This window comes from Zootoca vivipara, chromosome 2 (assembly GCF_963506605.1).
Source record: "Zootoca vivipara chromosome 2, rZooViv1.1, whole genome shotgun sequence".
In the NCBI taxonomy this organism is placed as follows: Eukaryota; Metazoa; Chordata; class Lepidosauria; order Squamata; family Lacertidae; genus Zootoca; species Zootoca vivipara.
Genome location: NC_083277.1, coordinates 15,232,906 through 15,251,201, shown reverse-complemented (window position 1 = coordinate 15,251,201; position 18,296 = coordinate 15,232,906). Strand labels below are relative to the sequence as shown.

Below are 18,296 nucleotides of genomic sequence, written 5' to 3'. Positions count from 1 at the left end.
ACATCACAGAAAATGTGGACCTAAAATTCCTTTCCCTCCATGTGAACAATGGTATGAAGGAGAGGGCATATTCACAGAATCGTAGAATCGTAAAGTTGGAAGGGACCCTAAGGATCATCTAGTACAGAGGTGGCCAGCTTCCAAGAGACTGCGATCTACTCACAGAATTAAAGAGTGACAGTGATCTACCCCCTTTTGGGGGGTTCAGATCGAAGTTGTTGAGCTTTTTTGAGGAAGGAGAAAGGCCCGTTTCTTTGGGGGAGTGCAGGGCAAAGGTTTTGAGCTTTTGTTTTGTTGGGCTTCTTTGGGAGGAGCCAGTGATCTACCAGCGATCTACCACAGACGTCCAGTGTGATCTACCGGTAGATCACGATCTACCTGTTGGACGTGCCTGATCTAGTACAATCCTGTGCAATGAAGGAATATGTAGTTGTCCCATGCAGGGATCAAACTTGCAACCTTTACGTTATCAACACCATGCTCTAACCAACTGAGCTACCTTGTCCTACCCAACCATCACATGTCCACAGTTTTCACAAAGGCCAAAAAATCTGGAGGCTCTCCAGAGAAGGCAACATCAGCAAACATATTGAAGTCTCACAGATAAATAGGGTTCATCAGTAAGGAGCTGCTCCTTGAAATAAGGAATAGGCAGAAAGCCTGGGGTCCTGCCCACAATCCCGCTTATTGTTGCCATCCGCTTGCTTCTTTTGCTGTGAGCTTGGGCAAAATTCTGAGGGCCAGAGCTCAGCGGTGGAAGCAAATGCCTTAGGTGCAGGAGGTCCTGGGCTCAAGCTCTGCCGCCACCTGGTGGAGCTGGGAGAAAATTCTTTCTGAAATCCTGGGGAGCTGCTGCCAGTCAGTGGAGGCAAAGCTGAGCTAGATGGGTCAATGGTCTGACTCGCTATAAGGCAGATTTTTATGTTCCAAGGAGTGGAGACCTTGACAGGGAAGGGATAGGACGGCGGAGTAGAAGCCCACAAAGATTTTGTGGGCCGGATGCAGTCTTTACTTTGGTAAAAGGGAATTTGCTGAGGCCTGCGGCCATATTCTCTCATCCTGGTAGAGAACTATAATATTCATTCATTCATTCATTCATTCATTCATTCATTCATACCCTACCCATCTGGCTGGGTTTCCCCAGCCACTCTGGGAGTCCCCCAACAGAATAAAAAGCAAAATAAAACATCAAACGTTACAAACTTCCCTATACAGGGCTGCCTTCAGATGCCTTCTTAAAGTCAGAAACAGCGGTACCTCGGTCCTGTTTACGAACGATTTGGTTTACGAACTCCGCAAAACCGGAAGTAGTGCCCCAGTTTGCAAACTTAACCTCGGTCCAGGGGCATAGGAAGATAGGGGCGGTAGGGGCGGGCAGCCCCAAGGGGCGCCATCGCGGGCACCCACCCCACCCCTGGAACGTGTGTCACGCCCCTCCGGGAGGCGCACAACTCCCCTGGAATGTGCGCCACTTCCCTCCGGGAGGTGCGCCCCCAGAATGCCCCCTCCCCCGGTGCCAGAGCATGAAGCTCCGCCACTGCCTCGGTCTAAGAACAGAATCCAAATGGTGGAAGGGCACCGGCGGCAGGAGGTCTCATTAGGGAAAAGCTTGGCCTATCGCGCAACATCCAAAAAACCAAAGTGCCGCACCAACAAGTACAATAATAATTTTACTACAGTGGTACCTTTGGGTGCAAACGAGATCCGTTCTGGAGCCCCGTTCGCATCCAGAGTAGTACGCAACCTGCGTCAGCGCTTCTGCGCATGCACAGGTCGCGATTCAGCACTTCTGCGCATGCGCATGACCTCATTTGACACTTCTGCGCATGCGTGAACCGCCAAACCCGGAAGTAACCCGTTCCGTTGCTTCCAGGTTCGGCGCATTCGTAACCCATGTTGTACACAACCCGCAGCATTCGTATCCAGAGGTATGATTGTATTTATACTCCACAGGAGCTTTCAGGAAGCCGATTATCGTCAATCTGGGGAGAGAAATGCCTGGGATTGCTTTTCAGAACTGGGATATCGTAGGGTTGGGAGAGCTGTGGGCCGCTCCTGCTACAAACTACTGTATTTCTCAAAAGTAATTTCAGGCATTTCTACGGATTGACAGGAGATACGGGATTTGCTACAGGGCTATGCACCAGGGAACATACCTATTGATCTGACAGAAGCACTGGCGGCAACTTAAACAGCTGGATGTGCCTCCAAATAGAAAAATGTCCCAGGAAACTTAAAAGCATCAAATTAAAGAGACTATAGGAAGTGGCAATTCTCCAGACTAGCTCATGTTTCTTGCCATTGATAAAGGTTACAGCTAAGTGGAGAAATGCATGAATAAGGAATGCAGCTACCGCACAGTTAAAACAGTTTATTCAAAGTATGCACAATTTGGAGGGGGGGGGAGGAAGCCACACAAATTAATATTACTTTTCATAAGGGTGACTAATATTTTTTTGAATGTAGTTCCAGGGAGTCGGACACAGGCCGGTCGGGCATGGGAATCATGGCTGGGGTGGTGGAGGGATTTAAAAGTCCCACCACCGGCATGAATCTGGCTGGCAGGTTGACGTCAACTTCTGTCTCGAGAAACAATGGAGTGTGCCTCCAGGGGTGAAGCCAATCTGCTGTGGTAGCAGAAGAAGAAGAGTTTGGATTTGATATCCCACTTTATCACTACCCAAAGGAGTCTCAAAGGGGCTAACATTCTCCTTTCCCTTCCTCCCCCACAACAAACACTCTGTGAGGTGAGTGAGGCTGAGAGACTTCAGAGAAGTGTGACTAGCCCAAGGTCACCCAGCAGCTGCATGTGGAGGAGCGGAGACGCGAACCCGGATCCCCAGATTACCCTGTTTCTCATATTTTAAGACATACCCATAAAATAAGCCATAGTAGGATTTTTAAGCATTCAAGGAATAGAAGCCATACCCCGAAAATAAGACATAGTGATAGGCGCAGCAGCAATGCCGGCCACGGCAGGAGGAGGAGGAAAAAAATAAGACATCCCTTGAAAATAAGCCATAGTGTGTTTTTTTGAGGAAAAAATAAATATAAGACATGTCTTATAATATGAGAAACACGGTACGAGTCTACCGCTCTTAACCACTACACCACACTGGCTGCCTGAAGTGGCACACTGGCAGCCCTGAAGTGACCTTCCTGGGGCGCAAGCCTGGGCAGTATGTATGGAGGTCCTGGGCTGCCCAGATGATGTGGTCCAAAGGAAAGCAGAGCAAGTCCTTGCAGTTATATTATATATGAATTTTATTTATATTTATTATTATTTAGCATTACCTGACATTTTCATAAGGTAAAATTAAAAGTCCTTGGTTTTCCAAAAGCAGTTCATATGCTTCTTCATCAAACTTACCAGGCTAAATGTTGTCATAAAAAAGCAGATTTTAATTCCTCACAGCCAAGAATGTACTATTAAGACTGCTTGCGGAAGAAATTTGCAGAAATTAAGCTTTGCCCCTTAAAATGGCATGCCCTAAACTATGTAATGTTGATTCATTCTGATTCGTTTGAGGAGAAATTAGACCAGGCATCCCCAAACTTCGGCCCTCCAGATGTTTTGGACTACAATTCTCATCTTCCCCAACCACTGGTCCTGTTAGCTAGGGATCATGGGAGTTGTAGGCCAAAACATCTGGAGGGCCGCAGTTTGGGGATGCTTGAATTAGTCAGTGTTGCCTCGCAGCGGGTGTTACCTCGCTCTTTCCGGCGCAGTCGCTTTATTGCCAAAAGTCTGATCTTCTGAGGAAGCGGGGTTTGTTTCTCCAGGGCTCCGGATTGGCAGCCTGAGTTTGGTGGTTCTGCGATGGGATCCCACCCGTCTCGGGAAGCTCTTCAGCAACTCAGAGCTCCAGGTCCCACACAGAGAGTGGGTGGCTGCCCTGGGTGCTGAGGAAAGGAAGCAGCTCCTCGTGGAAGGACACTTGGAACGTGTAGAGGTGGCTCATGCTGCTGCTGTTGTAGAAAGAGAGCTGCCCCCCTTCAAAGTCCAGGTAGACCCCCACCTTATCCATCCTCCCGCAGACCGAGAGCAGGGTTCGCGGCTCGCTCAGGGCTTGGTACTCTCCGGCCCGCAACTCGATGGCCCACACGCCTTCCTTGGGCCGGAAGTTCAGGCGCTTCTTGCGTTTCACCGACTTCTTGGCCGCCCCGATCACCCAGCCTGCGCTGTCCCCGACACGCACCTCCCAGTAGTACCGGCCCGTGGTGAAGCCTTTCCGGCCCACCACGCAAGGGCTAGAGGTGAAGCGCTCGGGTTTCCGTCGCCAGAAGCGTCGCCCCGGGCTGAACTTGACCCCGGTGGCTTCCTCCACAAGGACCAGGCTGGGGTGAGCGGAATTGCAGTCCAAAGTGATGCACGCAGGGACTGGGGGAGAAAAGGACAAGAGTGGGGAATTATTTTAATATTTTTATTTAATAATAATAATAATAATAATAATAATAATAATAATATATTTATACCCTGCCCATCTGGCTGGGTTTCCCCAGCCACTCTGGGCGGCTCCCAACAGAATATTAAAAACACGATAAAACATCAAACATTAAAAAGGTCCCTAAACAGGGCTGCCTTCAGATGTCTTCTATAAATCCTTGACATCTGATGTGAGGGCATTCCACAGGGCGGGTGCTACTACCAAGTAGGCCCTCTGCCTGGTTCCCTGTAACTTGGCTTCTCACAGTGAGGGAACCTCCAGAAGGTCCTCGAAGCTGGACCTCAGTGTCCGGGCAGAACAATAGGGGTGGGAGATGCTCCTTCAGGTATACTGGGCCAAGGCCATTTAGGGCTTTAAAGGTCAGCATCAACACTTTAAATTGTGGTCAGAAAGGTACTGGCAAGGCCAGCTCTAGGGGTAGGCTGGGTGGCGCAGGGTGCCAGAGCCGCACGGAAGCCATACTGCGCCCTGCGCCTGCCCACCAGCCACGACAAGAAACGGGGCGGAGAGGGGGCGCCGGAGCGATCTCCGCACCATGGCGCCAGGGCGCCCAACATGGTTGAGACGGCCCTGGGTACTGGGAGCCAATGTAGGTCTTTCAGGACCGGTGTTATATGGTCTTGGTGGCAACTCCCAGTCACCAGTCTACCTGCTGCATTCTGGATTAATTGTAGTTTCCAGGTCAAAGGTAGCCTCAGGTTAAAGGTAGCGTAGAGCGCATTGCAGTAGTCCAAGCGGGAGATAATCAGAGCATGCACCACTCTGGCAAGACAGTCTGCGGGCCTGTAGGGTCTCAGCCTGCGTACTGTCCAGGGCAGTTTTGAAATTAAAAGAAAGGGACATATTCCACATAGCTGGCCTGTAGAACTTCTTGCCACATGCCACAGAACAATTTGGAAGTCAGTAGTTCAAATGTGCTCTGAAAAGAATTAGAAGCAGATTACAAGACTGGGCATTGCATGCCCAAACAGCAGATCGCATTCATCTTTATCTGACGATGCCACCACTTTGTCATGATATCGTAGTCTAGACTTAGATCCAAAAGAACTTGGGTTTTTTATTTGCTGGGTGGTAGGCGCTGTGATCTTATTCTAGAGCAAAATACCAATCCTACCTGCAGTTAGCTCACCATTATTAGGCACACAGGAAGCTGTATTATTTACTGAGTCAGACCACTGGGTCCATCTAGCTCAATATAGTCTGCACAGACTAGCAGCGGCCAGTGTGGTGTAGTGGTTAAGAGCGGTAGACTCGTAATCTGGGGAACTGGGTTCGCGTCCCCGCTCCTCCACATGCAGCTGCTGGGTGACCTTGGGCTAGTCACATTTCTCTGAAGTCTCTCAGCCCCACCCACCTCACAGGGTGTCTGTTGTGGGGGAGGAGGGGAAAGGAGATTGTTAGCCGCGTTGAGACTCCTTTGGGTAGTGATGAAGCGGGATATCAAATCCAAACTCTTCTTCTTCTTCTTCAGGGTTTCCGACAAGGGGCATTTTCAGCCCTACCAGGAGACGCTAGAGATAGAATTGGGGATCTTCTGCTCACAAAACAGAACCCCTACCAATGATTCGATTGACATTCCCTCTCCTTCGCTCTGAATTATGAAGTGTGTCCATGTATTCCAGCTTCCTGGGCTCATCAACTTTTATTTTATTTTCATTTTTTTTCAAAAAAAAATTTATTCATTTTGCAAATACATACATAAAAGAAAAAAACAACATTGCAGAAAAACAAAAGAAAACATCTAAAACAATAAACACAAACATTGCAAATGCATAATTTTAATCATCTATTTTTCTATCATTGTTTTGTGGACTTCCTCGACTCCCCCCCCCTTTCCGATTTTCAATATTAAATCATCTTTAGCAGTTTTCATATATCAAATTTTCAGCCATTGTCACTAAACCACCCATTATTTAAAATTTTCGAGTCAGTCAGAGGTGGTCCTTTTTATAGTTAGGCTTCTCCCTACCTCTCACCTCTCCCCCCGAAACCTCCCACTGCCACTAAGAGGTCCTGGGCTCATCAACGTTTTGACCATCTTTACACAAAGAGGCACCAGGGTCTGGCTTTATTTTAGACCAAGATCAGGGGTGGGAAGCCCCGCACTATCAGAATATAGTGAACCCATGTGGCAGGAATGAGAGGGGAGAGATCGCAGCAGCATCCTTCATGTCCTAAGAGCATTGGGTTGGTCACACAAACAGCTCAAATTATACATATACTTTCCGTGACCAAGGAAGCCTGGTTGTTGTTGTTGTTGTTGTTGTTGTTGTTGCTTGCAGGTCCCCGAATCACACATCGGGGGTTGCTCACATGAGCAATCGAACACGTGGAGGTCAGGGGTGAGGCCTACCGAAACCTATTCCTGTTCACTGTATCCTGAAGAATGAGCCACAACTTCCAGATAACAGGAAGTCAGAGCATAATATAGCTGCCTCTTTGGGATATTCAAATACACTTGACCTGAAAGCCCCATTTCCCAGAATGCAGCAGAAAAAACTTTACCTGGATGCACGGCGCCCAAGAGCTCTTTCCAGGCGTAGAACTGCAGAGGGCCCTTGAACTCGCCCAGGTTCAAGTCCACAGGAACCACTCCATCTTCGTCTTCTTCCTCTGCGGCCATCTCTCGCACTCGCTCTTCCTCCTCCTCTTCTTCCTCCTCCTCTTCTTCCTCCTCCTCTTCCTCCTCCTCCTCCTCTTCCTCTTCCTCATCCGCATCTCCCTCATCTCTCGCCAGCCCCTCATCGGTCTCATTCTCACACTCGTCTGTGTCTTCACTGCTGGCTCCCAAAACGTCTTCCGCCGCCTCGGCTTCAATTTCCTCTTCCTCATCAACCTGGGCTCCTTGCTCTGTGCGGACCCTGTGGGAGGTAGTAACAACAACAACAACAACAACAACAACAACAACTTTTGGAAGGCCACCAGTTCTCCAGCCTTGATCTCTATGCTGGCAAAAGCTTTGTGTGATTTCTGTAGAGGGAGTTGTTCTTTAAAGAAGGCACAAGAGTAGCCCAGGCTGCTGCTTTTGTGGTCGCTTCTCTATAAATCAGCACATGCACATTTTATGGAGATTTATTATCTGTGGACCCATGCCCCATATATTTTAAGTCCAGTGCCGGATTTACATATAAGCTAAACAAGCTATAGCTTAGGGCCCCACTCTCTAGGGGCCCCAAAAAATATTTAAAGGGGGAAAAACCGGATATACATTTCCAAAATATAAGATAAAAAAGCAAATAAAATAAAACCTAGATACAGCAACAGTGTTTTGTGTTGTGTAGGCTCCTATGATGTAGTAATGGGCCCCACCTGCTAGCCTGCTCCCTAAAATATCACTGGTTTGCTCATTTTTATATATAGGGTGCTTACATTCTGAATGTGGAAATGGCTTTAGATACCTATGAGGTCCATAAATTACCATATAGCATATATTCAACACAAAAAAGCAACGATTTGTTGTTGACAAAAGACAGCTAGACATATAAAGGGCCCCATTACCTTCAGTAGCTTAGGGCCTTAGCAAACCTAAATCCAGACCTGTTTAAGTTCCTAGTGATACCCCCCCCAAAAAAACCCGGCAATAGCTTATTATAAACAAGAAAGGACATGGCATAACTCACCTCTCCAGCAACTCTTTTGCCTCCTAAGTATGGGGGGAAATTAGAAAAGAGTGAGGTGAAAGAAACATTTGAAAAGGGCTCTTTCCTAAGGTGGTCCCTTTTTTTAACTGGCAGTGACCCCTGTGGTTTTAAGAGCTACATCAACCATGTTTTTAAATAGAAAAGCTCAGCACACACACCCTGTGGGATAACCAGCCTCATATAACCAACATGCTTACATCTAATTAATGCATGAAGGGGTTAAGATCATAGAGTAAGCTGTCCTGCCAGGCTTCGTTTACTTTAGGAGGCACTAGGAAATCAAGCCTTCGTTCCCCTCCAGTCAACGAGAGGAGCTCAGCATGTGAGGAGTACTGAGTTGGTTGCTGCATCTCAGACCGCATGGCTCTTACAGGCCACTGTTGAATTTCTTTACCAATAATCTAGGAACTTTCACCACTGTAAGTACACCAAGTTTTACTGCCCGTGCAACTTTTTCTGAATGCTGTATGGAAAAGCCCATGGATCTGAGCTTTGGAGAGTTTGTAAGCAAACCATTTTAAACTTACCAAACATGTGGTCTTTTTTATGATAGGGGAAGAGGAAAACTTTGGGCATATTGTAAAGGTCTAACAACCTATTTTTCCACACTTTGCTTTGCTGCATGTTTTGTGATTTTAAATCTCTGCTGGGATTCTCTCACCCAAGAGGACTTGCCCCAAATCTGGATCTTGACATCCAGGAATTCTCATTTACACACACACACACACACACACACACACACAGCCCTGCAACCCCTCCACACTCATATTATGTGAGAGTCATCTGAACCCTCTGTGGACTTTCTGAATCCTCAAGCACACCACAACTCCAGGTCCCTCTCACCTTGAGGAAACTGATTTGGTCCTTGCATTCCAGTCCCGCCTGCACCCGGCAGAGGGTCTCCGACCAAGAGGCCACCTTCCAGTTCAGTTCCTTCAGCTTGGTTTCCATCTGGGCCAAGTTCTTCTCTCGCTGATTCTCCAGGGCCTCCTTTAAACCCAACTCTCTGTCGCTCAGCAGCTGGTGCATCTTCACAAATTCCCCAGAGACATGGTCAGACAAGGATTCAGAACAGGTCTGGAAAGGAAGAGGTGTGTCACTCGCACCCGAAGGCTTCTGCTCTGCTCAAATGGAATTGGTGAATGGGATTCTGCTCTCTCCCAGTAACAGATCCTACCAATCCACACTGGAAGGACAGATCGTGAAGCTGAGGCTCCAATACTTTGGCCACCTCATGAGAAGAGAAGAATCCTTGGGAAAGACCCTGATGTTGGGAAAGATTGAGGGCACTAGGAGAAGGGGACGACAGAAGACGAGAAGGTTGGACAGTGTTCTCGAAGCTACGAACATGAGTCTGACCAAACTGCGGGAGGCAGTGGAAGACAGGAGTGCCTGGCGTGCTCTGGTCCATGGGGTCACGAAGAGTCGGACACGACTAAACGACTAAACAACAACAACCAATCCTCTAGTCTAGAACAACAGGGGTGGAGAACTTCCTCTACCCAAAGGCCACATTCCCTTCTAGGAAACTTCCAGAATATAGTAGGATAGTTTCTTCACAGAGATCCCTCTTTATCCTCCAGCCAGGTGAAGTAAGAAGCAGGAGCAGAGTTCAATAGCATATTCCAGCCAGGCAAAAACACCCATTGGGCAAAGAAGGGCTAGTGCAGGGGGTGTGGCCTGGGAAAGAGTCCTGGGGGTGAGGGTGAGGTCACCCTAACCCTCCCCCAGGCCTGAGGTTCCCCATAGCCCTGCTCTAGAATCCACTTCTCCCTTAGACCCCCAACCTATTAATCAGATCTACGCACCCTCTGTGATAAATCATTCATCCAGGCAATCGACTGTTAGCCTCATAAATCCATAATAATGGTCATGCCAGGTCAAGATGAAGGAGTTCATCCTGGTTTCCAAGACTGGACATGAAGGACATGAAAACAAGCAGCCCTTTTCCTGCTGCAAGCATAACTAACGCCCTCCCAGCAGATGTCAAGGCAATAAGTAACTATTTTACTTTTAGAAGACAACTGAAGGCGGCCCTGTTTAGGGAAGTTTTTAATGCTTGATGCTGTACTGTTTTTAATATTCAGTTGGAAGCCACCCAGCCAGATGGGCAGGGTATAAATAATAATAATAATACTTATTATTATTATTATTATTATTATTATTATTATTATATTTGTTTTCTGCATATAAGTTAAATAAGCAGGGAGACAATATACAACCTTGTCGTACTCCTTTCCCAATTTTGAACCACTCAGTTGTTCCATATCCAGTTCTAACTGTAGCTTCTTGTCCCACATAGAGATTTCTCAGGAGACAGATGAGGTGATCAGGCACTCCCATTTCTTTAAGAACTTGCCATAGTTTGCTGTGGTCGACACTCCCTGCTTATTTAACTTATATGCAGAATTCATCATGCGAAAGGCTGGACTAGATGAATCCCAAGCCGGAATTAAGATTGCCGGAAGAAATATCAACAACCTCAGATATGCAGATGACACAACCTTGATGGCAGAAAGCGAGGAGGAATTAAAGAACCTTTTAATGAGGGTGAAAGAGGAGAGCGCAAAATATAGTCTGAAGCTCAACATCAAAAAAACCAAGATCATGGCCACTGGTCCCATCACCTCCTGGCAAATAGAAGGGGAAGAAATGGAGGCAGTGAGAGATTTTACTTTCTTGGGCTCCTTGATCACTGCAGATGGTGACAGCAGTCACGAAATTAAAAGACGCCTGCTTCTTGGGAGAAAAGCAATGACAAACCTAGACAGCATCTTAAAAAGCAGAGACATCACCTTGCCGACAAAGGTCCGTATAGTTAAAGCTATGGTTTTCCCAGTAGTGATGTATGGAAGTGAGAGCTGGACCATAAAGAAGGCTGATCGCCAAAGAATTGATGCTTTTGAATTATGGTGTTGGAGGAGACTCTTGAGAGTCCCATGGACTGCAAGAAGATCAAACCTATCCATTCTTAAGGAAATCAGCCCTGAGTGCTCCCTGGAAGGACAGATCGTGAAGCTCAGGCTCCAATACTTTGGCCACCTCATGAGAAGAGAAGAATCCTTGGAAAAGACCCTGATGTTGGGAAAGATTGAGGGCACTAGGAGAAGGGGACGTCAGAGGACAAGATGGTTGGACAGTGTTCTCGAAGCTACGAACATGAGTTTGACCAAACTGCGGGAGGCAGTGGAAGACAGGAGTGCCTGGCGTGCTCTGGTCCATGGGGTCACGAAGAGTCGGACACGACTAAATGACTAAACAACAAACAACAACAACAATTATATTTGTTTATACCCTGCTCATCTGGCAGGGCTTCTCCAGCCACTCTGGGAGGCTTCCAACAAAATAATAATAATAATAATAATAATAATAATAATAATAATAATAAAGCGATAAAGCTTCAAACATTAAAAACTTCCCTAAACAGGGCTGCCTTCAGATGTCTTCTAAAAGTCAGATAGTGTTTATTTCCTTAACCATCTGACAGGAGGGCGTTCCACAGGGCAGGCTCCACTCCTGAGAAGGCCCTCTGCCTGGTTCCCTGGTTCCCTGTAACCTCACTTCTCACAGTGAGGGAACCACCAGAAGGCCCTCGGCGCTGGACCTCAGTGTCCGGGCAGAACGATGGGGGTGGAGATGCTCCTTCAGGTATACTGGACCAAGGCTGTTTAGGGCTTTAAAGGTCAGCACCAACACTTTGAATTGTGGCCGGAAATGTAGTGGGAGCCAATGTAGGTTTTTCAGGACCGGTGTGATACGATCTTGGCGGCCACTCCCAGTCACCAGTCTAGCTGCCACATTCTGGATTAGTTGTAGCTTCCGGAACGGATTAAATTCATAAGTTGAGGCACCCCTGTATCAGGTGTCTGTTAATCGTCATCACTAGCAACTACAAAGGCAGACCAGAAGCACTGGTGTAGCGTCAAGCTACGGCACGGGGGCGGAGAGCAGGCGGGGGTGGGACTGGTGTGCATTTTGGGGGGGGTGCATTGCCCGCTGGGGCGGGGCACACGTTTGGGAGGCGAGGCGTGTCGTTTTGGAGGCGGGGCGCATCGTTTTGGGGGTGGGGGGGCAGCTGCGATGGCACCCTCGGGATCGCGCTGCCCGGGGCGGAGCACCCCCTACGCACCCCTCTCCCTACGCCCCTGACCAGAAGATGACCAGGAAACGGGTAGGTTCAGTTTGGGCATTGCGTAGCCTGGAAAGCCCAACTGCCCCATCATCAAACCCAACAATGCTGCCTGCACCTTCAATTCTATAATGTTCTCCTGTTGGCGACACTGGCTCATCTTCAACCGCCTGAGACCTTCCTGCAGAGGCTCTAGAGATGCCTTCAGCTGGTCCTGGAGCAAAAGAGAGAAAACCCCAATGCCCTTTAAGATAGCATAGCATTCTTTCAAAGGGGACAGGGCTAAGTGGAGGAAATGCCATACAGACACATCACCCCTCTGAAGGTCCCGTCCCCCCCATATGAAGATGGTTTGTAGGAAAAGAATGCGTAGCCTTAGAGATGAACTAAAGAAGTGAAACCCTTATGCATATTCACATATTTGGGAGCACCACAGTTAGCAGCCGTGATTTTCCTAAAGGCGAGCTTCAAAAAATACCTGCCATTTAGAAATAAAGATGCGAAACGTTTCACTATGTGCAATAGCATTAGGAAAAACATGTAGGGGAGGCAGCTGAGGAAAGCTGGACAACCCTAAGTCCATTTCTTGAGGACCTCTTTTAAATTTCTAAAATGACAGGAGCATCGTGATAGATAGGTACAATTATTCTGTCCAAGTTGTTTCTTATAAAGCACTTCAGGACTGTTGCTATCTTGGGGTTGGATTTAATCACACACCAGCAAATTCAGTTTGCACAATTATAGTACCTTGGAAGCTCTTGCACAACAAGCCCACCTCCCCACAAAATTGGACTTTTTGCAGTAAGGAAAGTGACAGGGAAATGCCCTGGAAAGTGTGGGATGTTCCCAATTCGTGGCCCCTCCCCTCCTGTGCCTTGGCCATGCCCCTGAACGAGCATGGCTTGCCCCCCCCCTAGGTTTGATCCTGGGTACGCCCCTGGTATGAATGCCTATTATAATTCAGGGGGGAGGGGACATTCAGCTGCTTTGGTTCAAGGGTGACTAATAATATGTCATCTTCCAGGTGTTTCTGGAACTCCTACTCCCATCATCCCTTAGAATTTGCCAGGCTGCCTGGGGGTAATGGGAACTGGAGTCCAGCAAGACCTGGAGGACTTGCTATAGAATGAGGCTGCACAGAGTGAATCAATGCTGGGGCGGAGGAAGGGGGTGCGGTGGGGCAGGCCACCCCGGGTGTCACTACTGAGGGGGGTGACAAAATGCCAGGCGTCACTCACTGCGGGGCCTGCAGCGCACCCGAGCCACGCGTCTCTCCTGCCCCAAACAGTCCGCCCGCTGCCTCCCCTTCAGCTGTAGGGCGGCTGAGTGGGAGGAGGCAGGCAGACTCCTTGGAGGCCCGGTAGAATGTCCTGCCCCGGCTCACCCCACCCCGCGGGCGGCGGACCCTGCCCCTGCGGGCGGCTGGCCCCACCCCTGGGCACAGGGCATGCGCGCTGCCCCAGGCACCCAATCGGCTTGCTTAACCAATGACTGAATGTCCACCCTAAATGCCAATTAAATTTTTTGAATGGCACCTCCGGGGAAAGTCCTCTTGTTGAAAGCCCTCTGACTTAGAAGCTCTGGAAACAGATTCCTAATATGTGTATTGTTACTTAGCCTCCGGTCCATTGCTGAATAACAAACCGCCTCTCTCACCTGATAGGCCTGGACCGCGTTTTTGATGGGCAGGAAGTCATGCCCACGATGCTGAGGCAAGTCGCGGCAGATCACACAGACGGGCCCCTCGTCCTGGCTGCAGAAGAGTTTGAGCGGCTCCTCGTGCTCCTCGCAGAAGTACCAACCTCCGGTCCCGCCGAGCTGGGGGCCTTCGTCCAGCTTGAGAAGGCGGGCCTTTTCAGCCAGGCTGCAGAGGGCTCGGTTGATGGCCATGCGTCGCAAAGCAAATGGCCGCCGGCACTCGGGGCACAGCCCACGCCTCTGGCCCTTGGGGATGCAGGGCTCCAAGCACGGGGCGCAGAAGCTGTGGCCGCACTCCAGCATGTGTGGGTCTCGGAAGATGGAGAGGCAGATGGGGCACAGCAGGTCCTCAGTGAAGCTGGATACCTCTTTCACGGATGCCATGTTGAAAAGAAAGAGGCCACCACACTTCTCCTTGGTATGGCCTGGCTTGTATCTATTGGCTTGGTGGACTTTGGTGGATTTTTCTCTCCGCTGAGCCAAAACGTATTTTTTCCACCACAAGGGGATCACAAAGCTTCTTTTACTTCCAGGCTTTCAGTCAAGCTTTTTTTTTTGTGATGTTTCTTTGAACAGAACCATCAATGACCTTTTCCTGTTTATTAATGATGATGGTGATGGTGATGATTTAAAATAAAAGAAGATGCAGAAAACTGGGTTACAATGTGTAGTCTCCCTGTAAAGGTAAAGGGACCCCTGACCATTAGGTCCAGTCGTGACCGACTCTGGGGTTGCGCGCTCATCTCGCATTATTGGCCCAGGGAGCCGGCGTATAGCTTCCAGGTCATGTGGCCAGCATGACAAAGCCGCTTCTGGCAAACCAGAGCAGCACATGGAAACACCGTTTACCTTCCCTCTGTAGCGGTTCCTATTTATCTACTTGCATTTTGACGTGCTTTTGAACTGCTAGGTTGGCAGGAGCTGGGACCAAGCAACGGGAGCTCACCCCGTCACAGGGATTCGAACCGCCGACCTTCTGATCAGCAAGCTCTAGGCTCAGTGGTTTAACCACAGCGCCACCTGGGTCCCAGTCTCCCTGTATACACCCAGATATCCCCGTCTGTTCAGCCGTTCTTTATTTAGAGGGGAAAGCTGCCTTAAAGCACTTCAGGACTGTTGCTATCTTGGGGTTGGATTTAATCACATACCGACAAATTCAGTTTGCACAATTATAGCACATTGGAAGATCTTGCGCAACAAGTCCACCTCCCCACAAAATCAGACTTTTTGCGGTAAGGAAAGTGGCAAGGAAATGCACTGGAAAGTGTGGAATAGCACATGCTGCGAAGTAACATCGTCTAATCTCCCGACAAACCAACTGTGTGAATGCCTATTAAATAGCCAACATCATCTAATCTCCCTGCAAACAAACCCAGGACGAATGCTTAATAAACAGATTGTCTGGAAATGTTTCTAGTGAGCTAGAAACTTACACAAGATTTGACTTACAGAGTTGCTGTTCTACAGTACCCCAGACCATAATAATCTCACAAGACCTAAAAAGTCACACAATCCTGTTTGACTCCCGTTCTTTAGTTCACCTGCTAGTAAGGGTTTTTAAACCCTTTTTGATTTTAGTAGTGTATATTAGAACAAACAGCCAATGATTAACAAATCATAACACACTCTTTTGCTGATTCAAGGAACACACTTTTCTTCAGAGCTTAATATAAATATGTGAAGTTTTATGTTTGGTTTTTCAAAATCCAAGAGCTCTTCCATCCCAAAATGTCATACCTGGCCAGTGGTTTTCCTCTGTGAGTGTCACCTTTCAGGCTGGGTTCAAGTTTCTTTTCGAACCTTTCCTAAAACAATCCTTAGCAGGTTTAGTCAGAGAAGCCCCACAGACTTGCTTCCCAGTGTCTTCAGGGCTGCTAAAAACACCATACTTTTAAAGCACACCCCAAGATTACTGGGAACTGTGATTTAACACACACCCTGAGCTACAATTCCCAGCACCCTCAAAAAACTACCGTTCCCAGGATCTTGGAGTGTGTGTGCTTTAAATGAATGATGTGTAGGCAGCGTAGGACTACATCGAAGTCTTCTCAGGAGCTTTCAGACTCCCCTCCTCCTCTACAAACCAGACTGCCTGCTTGCAAGGAGCACAAAACTCTCTCTTACCCTTTTAGCTGAAATGTCCTTCCCTGCTGTTTCCCAGTCTTCTCCCAGGGCTATTTGCTGCTGGATTAAGATCAGGTTAGGACCTCTCCTCCTGAATTAGCCTAGGTTTTCCTTTATCCTCTGCCTGGGCTTGCCTTTGTCCTCCTTAACCCCTTTCCCCCCTCCCCATCCTGCCTTCCCCTTTGCATCCAAGTGCAGGGATGACGCAACAATTCTGGCCTCTGCAAAACTGCCAGCACTCCAGCAAAACTGAGTCAGCACTTTCCCCTTCCAGGTTGTTGGAGGAGGAGGAGGAGGAGGAGGAGGAGGAGGAGGAGGAGGAGGAGAAGCATACTGCACCAGTGCCCTTTATTTACACCAGTGCACAGAGAATTGGGGGGTGGGGGTATTGGGAGATGTCCCAAGCATATGAAGATGGACTGGGATGCGGGAATTGGCATGCCGCATCAGCAGTAGAGAGAAGGTCCTTTTAAATGACAAGTGACACAGGAATGGGAGCAGGATCGTTTAAGGGCTTGGCAGCAGCAGCGTGCGGTGGTAACAGAGTTAATCCTCAGTCGGAGATTTGGCTGGTGCCTTTGGGGAGAGCTGCAGAGCATCTGCTTTGCAGACTCACTCTCCAGCATTTCCAGGTAGGGCTGGAAGAGCACCTGGACTCTCTGGAAATCCTGGACATGAAATGAGATGGACCAATGGTCCGGCTCTTCGATCCACTGTGAACCTTCAGTCACTAAAATATCTTTGCCAACCTTCTTCCTGTCAATAGTCCCTTTCCGTCTTCAGTGTGCACACTGACCTTTTGCAGAAGAAGCCGGGGGGGGGGGTAGGTCTCTCAGTGTTTACTGTGCTTAAAATGCAAATGCAAAAACAAAAACCCAATTGTACCGCAAAACAAAACATAACGTGTCTTGAGATTCTGAAAAGCATTCTTTTGCCGACAGCGTCACCCTACGTTGCAGTAATTCTAACAGGCAGCAACATTCTGTGACATCAGAGCAATTCACCCAATCTCAGGGAGCGGGTGTGTGTGTGGTCTTCCATGTCCACAGCAGGTAACACAGAGCTGTCACTTATGATGTAATAAAGTGGGGGGCATCATATAGGTCAGAAGAGGGGCTAGACTTAGACCCTGGAAGGTGGAGAAGATCACAACATGAAAACAGGACTAAATTAAAATTGGCAGTAGGGCAGTAACATAAAGGAGGGGACTTTGTGAGAATGATTTCTTCCTCATCCTGTGCATCAGCCAATAAGTCTCTTCCAGAGACTTTAAGAACGTCCTCCTTACAGCTACCGGTATCTGACCTCAACAATATTCTTGGGACAGTTTGCTGCAGTGTGTGCTGCTGGTATCAAACTGTAGGTGGTGCTATTGCTTTAGCCAACCCAAAATACTTTACCGAATTGTTAATCATACTCAAAATACACCCACTGAAATTAATGGGCATCACCTTAGCTCAAATTCCCACTCAGCCATGGCACTCACGTAGCCTAGTGTTCCATCAAAGAGATTTCTCTCTTTCCGCATAGTATTCCACAAAACTCCACAAAGCTTTCATACATAGATTTATTGAAGATAATCAAGGCACAATTAGAAATATTGCCCACATTCCAATAGGCTGTTCTATAGCTCTGATTCTAGATGGTTAGAAGCCTTTTATGGAGCTCTCTGTGGAGCCTTTTAAGGACGAATTGACGTCACCCTTCTTGGGTTTGCCATGACTAGACTGCCACTAGATTACAAAGGAGGAAGGGAGATATTTCTCCACTCTGGCCAGAGCCAATAGAAAGTAGTAGACTGCTGCTGTGCCTACATTTCCCAGCATGCCTTGGGGTCTACAAAATGGTGACAAAATGGTGGGTGGCCTGCAGCGTGCCCGAGCCACACTGCTCCACACTGCCCAAACGGTCCACTCACCGCCTCCCATACCTGCCAAGTTGCTGTCAGAGAAATAAGGGACCGGGCCGGAAATAGCAGACCGGAAGTAGCGCTGCCGCCATTTTGGAACTGGCCGGAGCATGCTCAGAAGTGACTTTTGATGCTGCTTTGTCCAGTTCCAAAATGGCCACCGCACCAGAAGTTGCACTGCAGCCATTTTGGAACTGGGCAGAGCAGCATCAAAAGTCGCTTCTGAGCATGCTCCACCCAGTTCCAAAATGGCCGTCGTGCCAGAATAAACCGGGGGGAAACAAAAAACATCCGTTTTTTCAGCTAGGAACAGCTGGAAAAAACGGAGATTTCCCGGGGAAAACAGG

The 18,296-nt window shown here is 48.4% G+C and overlaps 2 protein-coding genes across 2 annotated transcripts in view; both read right to left on the bottom strand.

Moving 5' to 3' along the window:
* The window catches only part of DDR1 (discoidin domain receptor tyrosine kinase 1), a 273,948-nt gene that overhangs the window by 169,208 nt on the left and 86,444 nt on the right, over positions 1-18,296 (bottom strand). The window lies entirely within an intron of this gene.
* Positions 3,434-14,396, bottom strand: LOC118081253 (zinc-binding protein A33-like). Its single transcript, XM_035107646.2, has 6 exons — positions 13,875-14,396; positions 12,337-12,432; positions 8,933-9,166; positions 8,069-8,091; positions 6,954-7,309; positions 3,434-4,381 (listed from the first exon to the last, which is right to left on the bottom strand). The coding sequence occupies exons 1-6, from the start codon at positions 14,298-14,300 to the stop codon at positions 3,858-3,860; spliced, it is 1,659 nt and encodes a 552-aa protein (XP_034963537.2). The 5' UTR covers positions 14,301-14,396; the 3' UTR covers positions 3,434-3,857.

Excerpts from the sequence above, each read along its gene's own strand:
- LOC118081253 (XM_035107646.2), bottom strand. The coding sequence starts at position 14,300 with ATGGCATCCGTGAAAGAGGTATCCAGCTTCACTGAGGACCTGCTGTGC. Across the intron at positions 12,433-13,874 it reads ACGCGGTCCAGGCCTATCAG|GACCAGCTGAAGGCATCTCT; the intron begins GTGAGAGAGGCG and ends CTTTTGCTCCAG. Across the intron at positions 7,310-8,068 it reads GCAAAAGAGTTGCTGGAGAG|GGTCCGCACAGAGCAAGGAG; the intron begins GTGAGTTATGCC and ends TACCTCCCACAG.